At 42.9% G+C, this 17,193-nt stretch overlaps 1 protein-coding gene across 1 annotated transcript in view; it reads left to right on the forward strand.

Moving 5' to 3' along the window:
- Positions 1 to 686: 686 nt before the first annotated feature.
- Positions 687 to 17,193, forward strand: part of oxsr1b (oxidative stress responsive kinase 1b) — a 48,328-nt gene continuing 31,821 nt past the window's right edge. The window contains exons 1-2 of the mRNA XM_030767154.1: positions 687 to 756; positions 11,927 to 12,039. Of these exons, the coding sequence (XP_030623014.1) occupies positions 687 to 756; positions 11,927 to 12,039 (183 nt within the window). The remainder of the gene's footprint in view (positions 757 to 11,926; positions 12,040 to 17,193) is intronic.

The following is a 17,193-nucleotide window of genomic DNA, read 5'->3' on the forward strand; positions in this document are numbered from 1 at the left end:
TTCACTGGAATGAACATTCAGGACTTGGATAGTAAGACCCATATGATAAAGTTTGTTTTTGAAAGTTGACAGGTTAATACCGAAATATGGATTCTAAGAATTTATTTTTGACAAATTGTAGAACAGTCAAATACGGACTGGAGTCACATTGTATAGTCTACGAGGGAGTTGTATTTCGCCATTTTTGGTGTACCAAGCATGTGGGTTTTTCTCTTAGTAGCAGAGGTGCGGCGTTGCTAATCCTGGTTGTGAGTAGATTTTCAAACTGTTTAGGTCATGTCATTGGAATATACATATCATTGTTTCTCTGAAGACTTTCAAAGGCACGGGACATGTTATTCAGGTAAGTTCTTACGTTCCCCCTATATCTACAACTCATTATTTGCAGCCTGGTTGTCATTAAACCATTTTTAAAGAATCAACGGATAAACGTTACACACTAAAGATGGCCGCTCTCCGCTTCTATTTCAGCTCGCGATCGGAATGTGGTAGGCGGGGTTATGACGCCAGTGGCAAACTTTGGGAATGATGGTAGAGGCTTTACAGTAGCACTGTTGAGGGAAGTGCTGTAGTAGGACGGCCTAGGAATACATAAACGTTTTATTTTCAGAAACTGAACTTAGAGCCACGGACCTTAATTTCAGCAGCGTCTGCACGGAAGAATAGTCTTATCTCAGTCTTAAGCCATGTCGGAGGACCTGAGCGCTCAACCCTGGTCCATCCGTAAGGATGACTATGAGCTACAGGAGGTGATAGGTAAGTATATAATTTAAAAGCCACTTTTACTGTATGTTGTTTCCACGCGTGAAAACTTGTGTGTAATGTAACTGTCCCGTGTCATCCCAAAATTGAGTTTTTTTTCCTGATCTTTCCCACTTGAACTGAAATGACTTTGACGTCAAAATTGTTATCATGCCACCGCTGTGTTGCTGTTGACACACGCTACTCTCCGATATGAGCTAATGTTGCGCTGAAGGTTTTTTTTTTTCTTCTTTCTTTCTCTTTTTTCAGTTTCGCTCCAGCAGAAATATTTTGTTTAAGCTCACACAATTAAACGGCACTGTTCCACTGCGGTGGACTCTTCTGCTGAATTAACGTTGCTCTGTCCTGGGGGTAAATTACAGTCGCAGCTCGTACGGCTTTTAGTAGATCTGTTACGTTTATATTTTGAATTCAAGTAAATTAACCAGTTGTCAGGCTTCCACGCGAATTGTTCATATTGTCTTATGTATTCACAAGTTACAGGTCCACTGTGTCTTTGCAAGCGAACATTCAAAGTGGGTGGTACTCTTATGAATACCAGAGACTAGAGGCTGCGTTTAACCGCTTACTCTTCAAACTAATATCGGCATCGAAAGCTGAAACTAACCAAATGAATGGGTTCAAAACAGGGAGGTTATTTTGACTTTAGAAATTACTTGGAAGATAACGTCTCACAGCCAAGAACAAACAGACCTATTTCAGAATCAAAAGACTGAGGATCATGCATCTTGTGGTTGAGTGTGACTGTGACGCCGTTATCCGACGCAGTCGGCTACATGCCCTGCATGGCATGTGTCAGCTCAATATTTGCGCGTTTTATATTCAGTGTTGTCATTTTATGTTGAAATTGAAGAGAAAAGGTCTCAAATATTTTAGCTGTATCTGAAAACTTGGCGCATAATTTAAGTTGTGTAGATCGCCTCCTGTCATTACGGCAGATATGCAAATTGTAGTTCGTTTCTCGTATATTTCCTTATTTCTTCTAGTGCTTTCTCCATTTTCTGTTCTTGTGCGACAAAAGTCTGGTGTACTAGCGTTGATGAGCGACTCCGAAACCGTCCTCTACTGAGCACAGTGCTTGCACCGTCCTAGCGCACATGCTTAATTTGGAGCCACTGAAATCAGATGTCAGAGCGTAAGCGCACATGGGCTCGTGGCTTTAAGTGAAACTGGCTCTTTTACCCAAACACAACGACTTTTCATCCGAAATTTTACTCTTTTTTGGGGGGTGGGGGGGGGGGGGGCACCAACACACATACATCACATTTATGGGAACTACTGAAATACACGTCTTTAGGGGAGACTCAACTATACACAATGTTGACAACAAACTGGCTGTGGGCGTGTCTTGACGAAATAGCGATAAGATATGCAGGTGACGTTACCCCCGAGTTAAGGGTTCAGGAAACTGAATTGTTACCTTGAAATGTTACAGAACACTGAACGTCGCTTTTGTGACCGTTGTGATGTTTTTAATAGGTTTGTTACGGGTCGAAGGACAATACTTACTCTTTCTCGCGGCTTAGCATCATAAAACAAGTATAACTGATTTGATATAGACTACGTTACGTGTATATGTATGCTTGTGCGCGTGCACGCGCACGTGGGTGTGCCGACAGCCACGTGTGTGGCGCCAGTGCCTTTCATCATTAGGAAATTTAAACTGGCCCCCATGACCTTTTTTTTTTTAACTTCCCCATACGAAAGTCGGAACATGACATAGCTTAATTTAAGAATGTGCCATTGTATGTGGCAATATTAAGCACGAAGGTCACAGAAAAAAAATGCACAGACCTCTTCCAGTCATTACCTCATTAATGTGTAGTGGAAATCCGTTTCAGTGATGCTGTTTGATTTAATACACTGATATGGGGGACTATTAATTGTAGAAGTTGGACACCTGCATGAATGTCATTCAACTCTCATCATTTTAATTAAAATTATCAGTTGTGACACCACAACAAAATTGTCTGTTCTGAAAAGAAAAAAAAAAGAACTTTTCAGGTTTTCATGTTTGCAAAACAGTGTCATGCAGCAGGTTCTGTCAGCCAATCTCAGTTAATATTTCATGGCCCAGCGCTTTTTTTGAGCTGCGTATTGTTTTGGGCGCTGCTAGATTTAATGCTATTTACGTTGGAGGTTTTAGCATGGGATTACAACCGCTCTGCACAAAGAGCACCAGCGAAATTATTTGACACCCTCCGAGGCCACGCCTCACTAAAAGGCCTTAGGGTATTCGTTGGTTGTCAGAATAGTTCATTAGTCTATTATATTCATCAACGGCCAAGCTTATGTTTTACTGCTCTTAACATGTATGTTCAGTGAAAGGAGATTCTCATTATGCCTGCTTGAGCATGATTTAGTGTCTTGTTTGAAAGAGGTGTGTTGTGTGTGTGTGTTTGTCTGTCTGGGTGTGTGTCTGTGTGTTTGTGTATATGTGTGTGCGTGTGTGTATGTGTGTATGCGTGTGTGTGTGTGTGTGTGTGTGTGTGTGTATGTTTGTGTGTGTATATGTGTGTGTGTCTGTTTGTCTGTCTGTCTGTGTGTATGTGTGTGTGTGTGTGTGTGTGTGTGTGTCTGTCTGTCTGTCTGTGTGTAAGTGTGTGTATGTGTCTGTGTGTGTGTGTGTATGTGTGTGTGTGTGTGCGTATGTATGTATGTGTATATGTGTACGTGTGTGTGTGTGTGTGCGCATACTGGTAAAACCTGTCTAACTGCAGACTCTCTGCTGTGCCACCCTGCTGTGGCCCATAAATTCCCTGCCAACATAAGGCCTTACTGTTCACTACTCACTCCAAGAAAATCTGTTTAAACAGAACCTGAACTCACCGCCGTGTCGACCTCATCTGTCAAGAAGAGACCTTTCCCCCTTTTTTCTGTGTTGCACTTCTGTAACAGTAGATGACTGAAGTATAAAATGTGAGAGAAAAACGGGGGCTCTGTCCAAGCAATCGTATGTTTTTGCAATATCGTTTCTCCGGTTTCACTTTAACTCCCATGTCGATGACATTTCTGAGTAATGTTTTGTTAAAGAACGTCCAGTTTAACCCAAATGGGGTTTCTCGGTTTAGTATTTTAAGACGTTCGTCTGTGTGGTTTATGCCGCGCATTACTTCCCAGATTCCTGGAAATGCAGTCCTCAGAGGCACGGAGCCTCTGCCAGACTGAACGCGCTGCTTTCTAGCAAACATTCTGCATCAGTTGACTTTTGTGCAGTGGGCCTGGTCGGTTCTGTGTCAACACACGAACCTTCGGAGCGCGTGCACGAAGAGACTCTGGAGGTTGACCATTTGGAGGCTGTGTTTGAGGTTGGATGTGTCAAGGCTGGTCTTTATCCCGTTCTCTCTGAAGGTAATTCGCTTAGCACAGAAACGTTGCCCCCCCCTGCGGTATTAATCCGCATGATTTAACCTGCGTTTCCCTCTGTTTGAGTTACAGCGCTTATGTTTTCATCTGCATTCTACTCTTATAACTTCACGTGTGACCTCACTACTAGTTTGTGGCTTACAGCCAACCCTCATAAAATGATATAACAGACAAAGGACTGTTGTCAGGTTGCTTAGGAGCTCAGGCTTTTCAGAGGGGTTCAGAGAGGCCTAACGACACACCATTCAGTGTGTGTGTGTCAGTGCGTGTTCACAGACCCAACACTTTAGGCTTTTGGTGTTATGTAATTACCTCTTCGCAGGTGAGGAACTGCGCAGCAAAGTGTTTTAAACTTGGTTAATGTTTTGTCAGCCAGTGCTAGATTCTAATTTGTTAACAGATGTTGTGCCGCAGAAATGGTTCCTGAATCCATTTCAGTTAGGTAACGTCATTAGTTTGTTGTCATGTTCGGCTAGTGCAATTATTATGTAATAATATGCTAATTGCTGCAAGTACACACACACACACACACACACACACACACACACACACACACACTAAACCAGACATCTAGATATTCAGACTCTTAGACACAGTTCTGTTTATTATCTGTTTTCACCTTCAGATCTAATTTCAACCTGATGCAGACGTACTATCCAAAGGCACTGCACTCTGTACAGTGTGGCATATTGCAGTTCAAATGCCAGAACTGTTGAATATGAACCATTTTCTGTTCTCTGTATTTGAATTGTCCTCGGTAGGGAATAATAATAATAATAATAAAAAAAAAAAAAAAGAACTAGTAATTTTTCTTCCTGTGGCATCTGCTTAGAGACACCGTCCTTATGCAAATGTGCCAGGTTTCATGCTGGGCAGTGATTTTAAGCCCTGCTGGAGTTTGTAATTGCTGACCACAGCAAGTTTTTTTCTTCTTTTTCTTCCTCCTCTCTCTCTCTCTCTCTCTCACTCTCTCGCTCTCCCGCTCTCTCGCTCTCTCTCTCTCGCTCTCTCGCTCTCTCTCTACGCATCTGTGTTCTTACATTATAGCAGCACAGTTTTAGTGTCTTCCAAGAACCTTGCTTTAGGGTTAATACTTGTACTGTAATCAGTTTGAATCAGTTTGTTTTTTAATCAGGGAGCCTGTCCAGGCCTAGTTGTGTTTGTGGGAAATGAGAAGTTTTGCTATGATTGGACCTGTTGACATGCTCTTCCGAACCTCTCTCCGCTGCGGGTATTGAATGACAGTCAGGTGATTGTTCTGAAGCAGGCATCTCTCAGGTTCCTGGCCTAGCATTTCCTCCAGACTAATGATAATATCCTGAAGAGGTCACCTCCCCTGCATAGCAGCAAAGCACCATTAAAAGACATTGATATGTCTGTGCTTAAAAATGTTTTAAAAAACTATTTATGTCAACAGGTCAGAGGTGGTTTTGCACTCCATTGCTAACTGCAGTTTGAATGTCGTGAATCCAGCTCTTGTATGTTTTTTCTCTCTCGGGAAAGTTCGTTTGACACATTATAGCGTGCAGTTCAACCCTACCAAACAAGCTGTGTGCAATATCACGCTAGTTTACACTAAACTTATAAAATATGTGTGTTTGAATAGCTATGTGGGTTTTAAACAGGTTAAGAAGCTTTTCAAAGTAAGAGCTACAGTCACGTTCTGTCCATTTTCAGCACAGTAAATTCACTGTCCTGTAGATCAAGGCTTCAGATTTGATCAACAGTTTACGTTCGACAAGGCAAGATTAGGGTTGTCTTTCTCTTTCATCCCTAATTGTATCCATATCCCCTGATTTTTTGATTTGGTGAGAAATTGGCTTGGTTTTGGTCTTGCGTTAGGCCATATTCATTTTGGAGGAATTCGTAGGCTCTCTGCAGTTCTCTCCAGCTCTCAGCTGGAGAGTTGGTGTGCTGGGGATAGTTCTTTCTTCTGAGCATGCTCGGTTCAACCATTGTTTTGGTTACTTCCCAGGGGGGTTTGGAGTCTTGTTATTTCACGGGTCCTGCCCACTCTTTCCACCTCGGAGAGCATTGGGTCCTTTTGCATGGAATCAGATCCACGGAAAAATAATAAAACTACCCATCTTTCTGGCTCCAGATCATTGCAGTGGCCCAAACTGGAACTATTTCATTTTCTACATTATGTTTCCGAAGGAAATCTCATGTTTTATAGGATACGTGGTTTTCCCCCTCTGACAGAGCTGTTCCGTTGTGAAAAAAGAGAAAACAAACACACACAAAAAAAACCCCGAGATGATTTGTCCAAACTAAAGATGAAAACTTTATCCAGGTACATACCAGACCCTGCCTTCCGTTGAGCCACAGGACTGAACGGACAGGAGATTCCACTTCGGTCGGGATCAGGTTTCACTAGCTTTGCCCCTGCTCCTCCAGTCTTATGAAATCCACAGTCAGAAAGGACAAGATGAATCATTCCAAAATCGTTTGGTTTTTGCTACTCCTTTGTCAAGATCTGGTGATTTATTTATTTATTTATTTATTTATTTTTAACATATATATACGTATAGAATCATCTACCAGTTTTTCTGTAATTCTTTCCAGTGTTAGAGTTCTGTGTTTGACACAAAATCCTTGCTATTTTACTTAGCCCAGGCCCGTTGTCTCTGATTTCTAATGAAGGCCATTGCCATGTGTTCAGTTCTGCAGTGATAAAACTCTCAGTATTACTATGAGTAGGAGTTGGGCTCTTGTTTTCCCAGTCTTCTTGTACATTTGTATTGTAGCTTAAATATAGTCTGTTCAATGACCACCAATCATCACGCCTGTCTGATGTTCAGCGGTACCTGTCATTCGTCAAGACCTGATCTGAAAAGTGCTCGGGCCCGCTCTATTGGAGGAAGGGTGTGGTAAATGGGTCAGATAGGTGGCAACGGGGGTGTGATTGTGCTTCAAGTGTGAAATGTCTCATTGCTCCCAAGAATAATGTGTGGAATGTGAGTGAAGCCTGCAGAGGAAATGTAATAAGGGTGTGCTGACGTCAGAGGAGAGGCACGACCAGCGAGGGCAGGAAGCGTAAAACTCTAGGTCCACGCATAAAGGAGCACACTGACACCACTCCAAATAAGCTCCATCCAATTTCATCACACTGGTCTGAAACATCCTGATTAGATTAACCTGCATTTTGGGGGTTAAATTAGATTTTTTTTTTTTTTGATTGTTGAACGTAGGTTCTGGAGACACAGTGGAGCCAAACCGTTTTCTTTGTTCTGTCTGCGATTAATTAAAAGGTTTTTGTCTTTTTTTCTTTCTTTTTTCTTTTTTTTTTTTTGGAGGCAGGCTTCTGAGGAATATAAAGAGAGGAACTCTGAAATATGAGGTGTTTATGAGTAGTTCAGCAGTCCCAGATTAAATGCATGCCTTTAAAAGCAGTCTCTGCAGTGTATTTAAAAACCAGCCTCAGATTTAGCGCAATTGTCGAGTAGAAGCTGAAGCTACAGTTAAAACATCTGCATTGCAGTCAGAAAACTCCACTTCAGTTGTGTGCGCAGATGATTGAATTTGATAGAGAAGAGGTGTTTGTAAGTCATCCTCCACAAGGAAGATAAATTCCACACTTTTTTTTTTCATCTCTTGTTTACTTGTAAGGAAGGGACTGACTGTTGAAGTGTGTCAACTAGGGTCAAGAGTTTAGATGTCGCTGTTTGTTCTCCAATGAGAGTAACGCTGTAACGCTGTTGTCTTTTGTTGTGTTTGATAAGACTGTTCAGCAGAATTCAAAGTAAAATAAAACATAAAATAAATAATAAAATCCTACAAAAAAAAATCGATATAAAAGCTGATGTCAGTGCATTTAAAATGCTCTGAGGAATTGAAGAACGTGTCTCTCGTGTGTTTACGATGTTTCGTAGAATTAAATTAAAACTCAGTCATTTTCAGTGTGAGGCTGGCACACTCCTTTTTCCTGTAAATAGAATGACGTAATGTTATTTAAAGGCAAGGACCATTCGATCCAGCTCTGGCGTTGCAATGTTAGGATTGATCTCAGATGGTAAATCGATACAGTTTACCCCACATTTCTTCAGCTCCTCTGAGATCTGCGTGTTCTGTTTAACGGGCGGTATTCAACACCTATGCATTGTACACACACGGAGGCACTGTCATTTGGTGTTACATAAACACGTCAAACGGTGTTCACAACCTTCACATTTCAATGGCTCGCATCAAAATGTGGGATAAAGTTCACGAGTGTTGACTGGAGCTTCCCTTTGAATAGGAGGACACGCCCATACTTTGCAGAAGCCACTCTTTGATGTTTTGCATCATACTTGTTTGGTAACATTAGTTGTGGTTACATGCTAGACCATGTCAGGTGTGCAGCGATGTTCCACCGTTGTCATGCAGATTTAGAAGTAGAGTTCTAGAATGGAGGCATTGGCAGCAGAGGAGATGTTACCCAAGTTTTTCTGTTCAGGGACCAACTGTGTTGTGTTAAAAAAAATTTGTCAAAGCTATTGCATTACAGGAGAACAATAGTTTTACAGAAATATTGGCTGAAACAGAGAATAACAGTTTCCAAGAAAAAGACCATTAACTTAGTAGGAGTTTTAAGGCTGTCATCATTATTGGTGAAATTGGGTCTGGTGTGAAAACTGCTTATTTAAAACATTACAGTGAATCACGATTTTGAACAGGTTTTTCTGTTTTTCTGATAAGTCTTAACTTTAAACATTTTTTTCATGCTCATGCATACATCTGAGCTGCACATTTGGGAAGCCAGCCAGTTGGGTTGTAACCAGGTAATGTCATCTGGATCTTCTTTACTACATTTTGTCTAATATGGTAACCTAGTAACCTAATATTGAATCATTTCAATTAGGAGCCCATAATCGAAAACAGGCATTTGTATATAAACTCTGCCAAACTATGGGAATCGGTGCCATCTCCTGAGATCATTTCACACACTGGCTAAGATTACTTTATGACTGGTGTACGTAGGTGTGCATGTGACCCCTCCCAGTTTGACCCTGGAGAGAAAAAGAGAGACGGAAAGTAGGGGGAAGAGAGAGAGAGAGAAGAATGAAGCGTGACACGAGAATGCTAATTATTCCTCTAAAGAAGAACACACCCTGGATGTTTCTTGACTGCCGTTGAAGAGAAATTAGAGAACAGTGCTTTGCCACCAAACCTCTATCGTATTTACCCAGGCTGTTATCAGACCGTGAGGCCGATTATACATGCAAAGACGTTTTCACCGGCACACTGCTTCCTTTTGTGACGATTCCTTCCATGAGTCAGAGGAGAACGATGACGCATTCTTCAACAGTGAAAAAAAAACTCTTAACAGGATGCTCCCACCTGGAGAGAGAGAGAGATTGACAACCCCCCCCCCACCCCCCCCCAAAAAATACAATTACAATCTCTCTCCTTCCTAAGTACATAGAGAGAAACCAAATGAAATGAAATAAAACTCATCTCCAGCATCTGAAATAACTGAGGCATTGTGCTCCTCTTTAGTGTCACATTTGTTGGTGATGCCACTTGGTTTTTTTTTTATTATTATTTTTTTTTAATTATCCAACAACATCAGCTTGACAGTGAACATGGCGAAGCTGGGAATCAGGTCGTGGTTCTCGCCTTCTCTTTGTGCCTCTGGCTCGGTGGATCCCCGTTTTCATTCGCCGACACTGTAGAGGAATTTCATATCTCTCCCGTTCAGATGGCCTGTCTGTGACCGGGCGCGGTGAATAGCCCCTGTGTGTGTTTTCCGAGAGTCTTCGGCTTGAGTCTGTGAGGAGAGGACCGTAATCACGGACCTCCTCATCAAGGGCGCAGAGTCATCCTTGACGACCAGTTGTTTGTTTGTTTGCGGGAGTTTACCCTTGCCCTCGGAGCTGATACCGGCTCGGGCAATTTGATCTTTGTTCCCTCTCAGGCCTGTAGTACTCCATCAGTGTTTCTCCACATCCTGTGTTATGTAGCATAACTAAATATAGTCTCTTGCGTCTGATTAATGGATGGTTATGGACTTCTCAGTCCGTCAGCCTGCCCCAGGCAAGTTTCAGTGTTGGGAACGTAACCTTGCCAAGTTATGCCTAGCCTCAGGTTACCTGCATTCAGAGCTGTTGTGGATGTTTGTGTGTTGACCTAAACATGACCACTGAGATCACTGGCTTCATTCAACTATATGAAATCATCCAGTGAATAACATGGGCCATTGTACCTCACATAACTTCACCTTGGTCATGAGTCATCTATGTCATATCTATCAATCCATCTATGTAGATATTATGGCTATGTTTTATCTATTTATGTATATATTATTCTTTTTTATGCACAGACATAGACACACACACACACATACAGAAGCATCTATATATATAAAATTAGGTAATTAGGTGTCTTTGGAGGTATTTGTTTTCACGGAAGATGGCTTAGAAAGGCGGCTTTTGCTTTGGAAGAGTAAACAGATGCTGTTGGGGTAAAAAAAAAATGCACATGTTTGTATTTGCCAAAATATCACAAAATCTCCAAAACATGTTGACTTCCCTTCCTTTATTTTTTTTTTTTTAAGTTTCACAAACAAGATCTCATGGTCCCATGTGACGGGAAAATCCATGCTAAGTGTTGCTGGCCCGGATCCCGACGTTTCTGCGGAGTTCTGTATTTTTTAATTAAGATAGAGAACCACTGTCCCATTTCTTCCTCTTATTCTGCCGCCCCCCCCCCCCCCCCCCCCCCCCGTTTTTTTTTTTTTTTAAATACTCGGTACCCCACTGACTCAGTCAAAATACCGAACAATGAGGACTTTGTTAATGCAGAGCTGCGCAGACACTCGATGAAAGTTTATGGAAAGAAGAAAAGGGTTGTGTGTGTGTGTGTGTGTGTGTGTGTGACTGGATGGGGGTGGGGGGGGGGGCGTGTCCATTGTGCCATAGTTTCTCATGTACTGTCGAAGAGGAGGCAAACCGTTTTCGTTGCACCCTTGGATATTTTACTTTTCTCTGGCTCTCCCCCCTTCAACCCCGCCCCAATCAAGTTTCAAGTTTTATTTAGAGCCCAGTGTCACAGTCTCAAAGGGCTTTACATGCCGCAACAATCAAATTCAAAACAGGACGGCACCCCCTGACTTACAACTCATGGTGGGCAAGAAAACACTCCCCAAAAACCCAAAATGGGAAATGGGAAAATGGGAGAAATCTTGAGAAGGACCACAGAGGGAGGAGACCTTCTTCTTGGCCAGACAGGTGTGCGATAGGTTGCCGACCCAGCGGGCAATTACAATTTCAAGTAATCAGTCTGAGATCTTAAGCACCTCAGATCCGCTGGGACCTCATCCCCTCGTTAGGGAACGGTTAGTCAGAGTCTGGTCCCTCGGTGTGAGGTCAGCCCTCAGGAGACTAGACCGTAAGCTCTGGAGGTTGTAGAGTTCATCGTTAGCGTTGTCTCTTCAGGCTCTGTTTCGCTGCTTCCTCGATGAATAAATGATGAACTGGCAGTATTAAATGGAGTCTAAAAGAAACGCACAGCTGGGGTGCTAGACTGATAAGCCCTTGGGGATGTGGCCGATACCCACCCACTTAGATGCCAAGCACAAACCTTCCCCTACTATCCTAGTGTTTGCGTTTGACGGGCAGGGATCGAGCGGTGCCAGCGAGTGGGTGGGTAGAACAGATGGACCGGGCTTTTCCAGAGGCCTGACACTCTTGATTGCAGACAAGCCTTTTTTGGCTGTTACACAGACTTGTAAGCGCGGAGTTGCACTCTGTAACAAAAACAAAAAACAAAAAAAAAACTGAGTGAGTGAGTTTAACGTCTACCTTGTTGTCTTTCACAGGGAGCGGAGCCACGGCGGTTGTCCAGGCCGCCTACTGTGTGCCTAGGAAGGAGAAGGTTGCCATCAAACGCATCAACCTGGAGAAATGCCAAACCAGCATGGATGAGCTCCTGGTACAGATACTCTCAAATTAACACATTCACAGTCAGATAGACCAAGAAGTTGTATTTTGGTCTTTTTCTCTGGAGCAATTTCATTCAAATCATGACGTTTTGACATAAAGAAAAAATATCTAACGTACTCAGCTGCACTGATGGTTAACACTGGGTGTAGATTGCATATATGTAAAGCTTCTTGGTTTCTATATCAGTTGCTTCTAAGCATGGATGTATTGTGGAGCGATGCAGGAATTTCTATGGCGCATTCCGCTATAGGAATTTCTGCTTGTGTTGAAATGGCAACGGACCAGCAGCACATCTGTTCCGTGCAAATGCTTTATATGCAGGACAGAGACTGTTAGAGAGATGAATGCTTCCATATGAATCATCGCAGGTTGTAGATTACGGGAACTTGCGGGAAACGAAGAAGAGGCGCAGTACATACTGGATTGGATGCATTCGTGACCTTGGTGGTGTGGGAATTTTGCTGAAAAATGTCGTTAATCCATTAATCCCTTCCCCTGGCAAACCCAGGTACACATATTTAAAAAAAAGGTGACATCCTCTACCTTCGAGTAACTTACGCTCAGGCATTTACTTCAGGACCAGGGGATCAGAGGATCGTGGTTAAATGGCTATTAGACTCATAGCACAAGAGTGTTAAAAAGGGATCTATTGTAGTTTGAATGTAACTGCATGCACACCATTAGACCAGCACATTTTGTTCAGTCTTAAAAATTTGTAATGTGTTAACATGATTAGAGAGAAGGGATTTGCAAAGATTTTAATGTCTTAACTTGACTGGAACCAGATGGCTTTACCAAGTCCTGTCGTGCTGTGGAAATGACTCAGTGAAGTAGCAGATTGACAGATTTGAAAGTCTGCGCTCTCGTTTAACTGACACAGCACCCAACTTTCTCTCTCTCTCTCTCTCTCTCTTTTTTTTTTTCTCAGTTTAGTTCTGGCTCAGACCAAAACTGGAGCTGTTCTCTGGTCCGAAGATAGAGCGTTTGCCAGGAAACTATTATGATCTCCATTTATAAGTTGTTTATCCTAAGAGTTTATTTCTGCCATTATCCTTACTTAGTGCATATTGCCTAATGTGTGCAGGGAATGTTTTGTCAGCTCAATTTAAACCTCTTAGTAAATTTTGAACTTTTTTTTAGATTTTTTTTTTTTAAAGAAACAGCGTCTTGTGTGGATATTTCTCTCCTTGTATTTAAATTTTGTTTTGTTTGTTTTTGTCTTAAATTGAAGAAGTTGTTTCACAATTTATCATCTTGCGTTTTAACCGTGTTTTAATATCATACATTTGCGTATTTGCCTTTGTGAATTTGAAATCCCTGCAGTGTAGTCCTGTTTCCTGCTTTATTAAGTTCATCTGTCATCTTGTGCAAGGACTCGAAAGGTCACCTCCTGCTTTTAAATGTAACCTTGTAGTGTCGGCGGTGGAATCCTTAATGTCAGCTGCGTCTTTGATCCCTTGTGACCAGAGGGAGTTGATCGTGTATTTCATGACGGGCGCTGGGAAAAGAACTGTCGTTAGCCCGCATTCCTGATTTACAGGCTCTCGTAGAAAGGGCACCGGAGGCTCTCCAGAGCCCCCTTTCCTCTGTCCTCCGGGCGTCTCGCAAACAAGAGTCGCTTACACTTGCTAATGTTAGCATCTGCGGTATTCTTGGTAACGTGGTGCAGAAAAAAAAAAAGAAATAAACTTTCAGTCCATGTTTGCATAAGCGTCAATGAAAGCTTTCTCTCTCTCTCTCTCTCTCTCTCTCTCTCTCTCTCTCTCTCTATCCGTACTTGAACGAACCCTCTGGGATAGACTGGGTAAAGTACTGCGCTGAGAGCGATTCTTGGAAAGAGTGGTCACATGGAACATGGGGAGGTCAAGTTTCCTCGCTGGCTTTCTGTGCCTTTATGGCCTGCTGGGCACCCACTCACACACTGAGGAAGCGTTAAATCAAATCCAGATTGCTCCCTGGATTAGCCGGATCTTCACTTAATCCCTATATACCGTCCTTCTCCCAGAGATTTGAGAGATTTCTCAACTCACGTGATGAATGAAGATCTTTACTCTCTGGAATGTTTACGTGATGTTGTTGCCTTAAATTTTTTTTTTCTTTTTTTCCGTCGTCAAATAGTGAAACCCAGGCTACAAATTAAATAACGTTGTCTGTAACAGGCTGTGTTATGAATTAAGTTTCCAAGTCATTTGGTTGTGGTCTTCGTTGATGACACCACTTGCATGTGCGCCTGCTGTCTCCAAGGAAACGTTATTTGCAAGGGCATTGCGGCAGCCTTCGGCTTTGAAATTCACCTTAGAGCAACCGACACAAATTTTGATTTGTAACATGCTATGAACATACCCCTAATGGCCTGTAACCACTCGTTTCATGAATATTTGTTTTGCTCTGCCATGTTATTTGATTAGTAAAAACCATGTGCTCATTTTGCAGAGGGTGTACTTCTCATTCAGCACTACTGCAGAACTACTTTCTTTTTTTTTTCTTTTTTTTATTATTCTTTCAAGTAGAACTTCAAGGGAAATTCATTCACATACACACACACACACACACGCACACGCGCACACATACAGTCTTTCCTTTCAAATGACTCAGCGAAATTTCCTGTGCTGAGGCATTCCCTTAGGATCCCAAGGTTCCTTTGATCTAACGCAGCCTTGGAGTAATGAAATGGCAGCTTCTGTCTTTTGTTGGAGTAGTCCGTGTGCCAAGCGGCACAGAGGGCTGTGTGTGTATGTGTGTGTGTGTGTGTCTATAGTGGGCATGGCGTGGGAGGTGCCAGCTGCCACAGAAGCCTGTGTTTCAGGGTGAGGTCATCCTGTCGCCCACAGCTGCCCACCAAGGGCATTATGGGACGTAACTGGACCATATGGACGTGCATCACATGGGCGCGTACACACACACAAACACAAACACACACGCACGCACGCACGCACACACACAGAGTCCTACCTTGAACAACTGACTTCCCTCGCAGCCTGTGAAATCGATCCTCTTCTGTCTTTATGACGTAGACACACACCACACTGAAACGTCCAATAAAGAACTGGGTCGGACCTGTATCTGCCCGTTCCTCATTCTCTTACTTCCCTCAGCTCTTCTCGCACTTCTATTCAGCCTAATACTAACACTAGCACATATGCCACACATGGCTCCTTAATGGCTACATCCTGGGTTTGTACTCTGCCTCTCTTTGGCAGTCGCTTTGGATAAAAGCATCTGCTAGATGAATAAATGTAATGTAACGTAATAAATAACTATATGAATACATACATACATACATAAATATGACATCCCATATTCTGCTCTGGCAAAGCAGAAGTGAAGCCTTTGTTGTGGAGAATGAAATGAAGAAGGTGAGAAGCTACTCACTCCCGTGTATTCCCAGACAGGGAATGCATCAACCATGGCCTGTTATAACGGTGACCCGCTGATCTGACCTCAGTCTTTCAGCTTGTTACACAGAAGAATTCAGCTTTCTCTCCGTGAGGGCATAAACCACCGTCTGTGATAACAGCCCAAGACTGTATTTTTAAGTACTCTTAACCCCCCCCCCCCCCGATGCGGCGAATTTTTACATAAAGACTAAATTCAAAAAGCTGTTTACGGGTTGTGCTGCTATACAAATGAATGTCATATCCGCGCATGCTTTGTGATGGAAGTTAGACCAAGGTCTCAGACACCTGTGAAATCCAGTGTTTGTTTTACAAAGCCAGAGGCATGGCGTAATCGTCTGGAAAGAGAACTCTGTTGAGGTCGACTCCGTATTGTACAGTAAACACAAGGCTTTGACAGGCCTGTTTGTGGTTATCGTGTCTGCTCAGACGTCATTCTCAAAAATCTCAGATATGGTCCTTTAGGTGTCTTTGGGGAACGGGGAGTGGACCAGTTGACTCCAGCATCCTGTTTCCTGAAGGTGACTTTTTCTTTTTTTTTTTCTTTTTTCGGCGTCAGAATGTATGCAGCTGGCATGTTATCCCAGAGCTGATGAAAGATGACATATTCAGACAGGAATAAGTCTGCCTCACTGGACAGTAGCTTGTATCATTATCTTTTTAGGTCTCTTTAGAGTGCTCGAAAGCTTCTCTGCCATGTAGCCATGAGGGAAGCACTTGACTGATAAGTAAGCCAGACATTTTTCTTTTTCTTTTTTTTTTTTTTTGCGCTTAAGTCGGATCGCCTTATTAGTCATGCGTTGAGGAGAACAAAGAGAGAGTCCATGACGCATTGTCATGAATGGCAGTTCTTAAAGCATGGGGAAGTATTGCAACAATGTCACTGAAGTTTTAACATGAATGGGAGAAACAGCCACAAGCGAAAAGGAGGTGACGGCAGTGCATCAGCTATCTGGCACCGCTGGATAGATTTACGATGACACAGTGGCCCCGCAGAGGGTATCGGTGCCGAGCGCGTCGTGTTTTTCGGCTGATTGGGAGTAGCTGCGCTGCCCAGCCGCCTCTTGACGAAATCCTGCCCCTTATGCTCTGTTGTTCTCCACCTCTAACGTCCATTTCGGTCAGAAAACAAAAAAAAATGGGGGTGGTCCTCAGCTTCCAGTTCTCTCTGTTCTCTGGGAATGGAAGGGGAAGAATGCAAAGCAGTTAAAAAAAAAAAAAACTTTTTGAGCTGGCCCCCATCGTTTGATGGGCAGGCAGGCAGTTGGGAAGGTGGGGGGTGGGTGGTGATGGTGGTGTTGTTGGGGAGGGGGTCAGTCATTGTTCTTCTTCTGTCACTTTCATGGGAGGAAGGAGGGAATTGCTCCGTGTGGAGGCAGACAAGCTGGCAGACTGGAAAAGATTTGAATTGTTTGCTTATTAAATTCAGCGTCGAGGCAGAGAGGAGAAGTGTGACAGCCCCACCTGTGGGGGGTGTGTTTGTGTCCTCACCATTGTTGGCAGAATCACTGCACTGTGTGTGTGTGTGTCTGAGTGTGTGTTAGGGTGGAGCTCAGACACCGAGAGAATAGTCTTGGTGTCTTTTTTTTTTTCCTTTTTTTAAATTTTTTATAGAGACTGGGGTAATGCAACCATTTCATCCTCAGGTCAAGTGAGGGAAAGGAGCCGTCAGTGAATATGTTCTCGGGGAGTTTAATTCAGCAGTGAAATGGCAGCGAAAGCATATTAACCTGGACTGAGTCGGGTCA

Source organism: Chanos chanos, chromosome 3 (genome assembly GCF_902362185.1).
Source record: "Chanos chanos chromosome 3, fChaCha1.1, whole genome shotgun sequence".
NCBI lineage: Eukaryota > Metazoa > Chordata > Actinopteri > Gonorynchiformes > Chanidae > Chanos > Chanos chanos.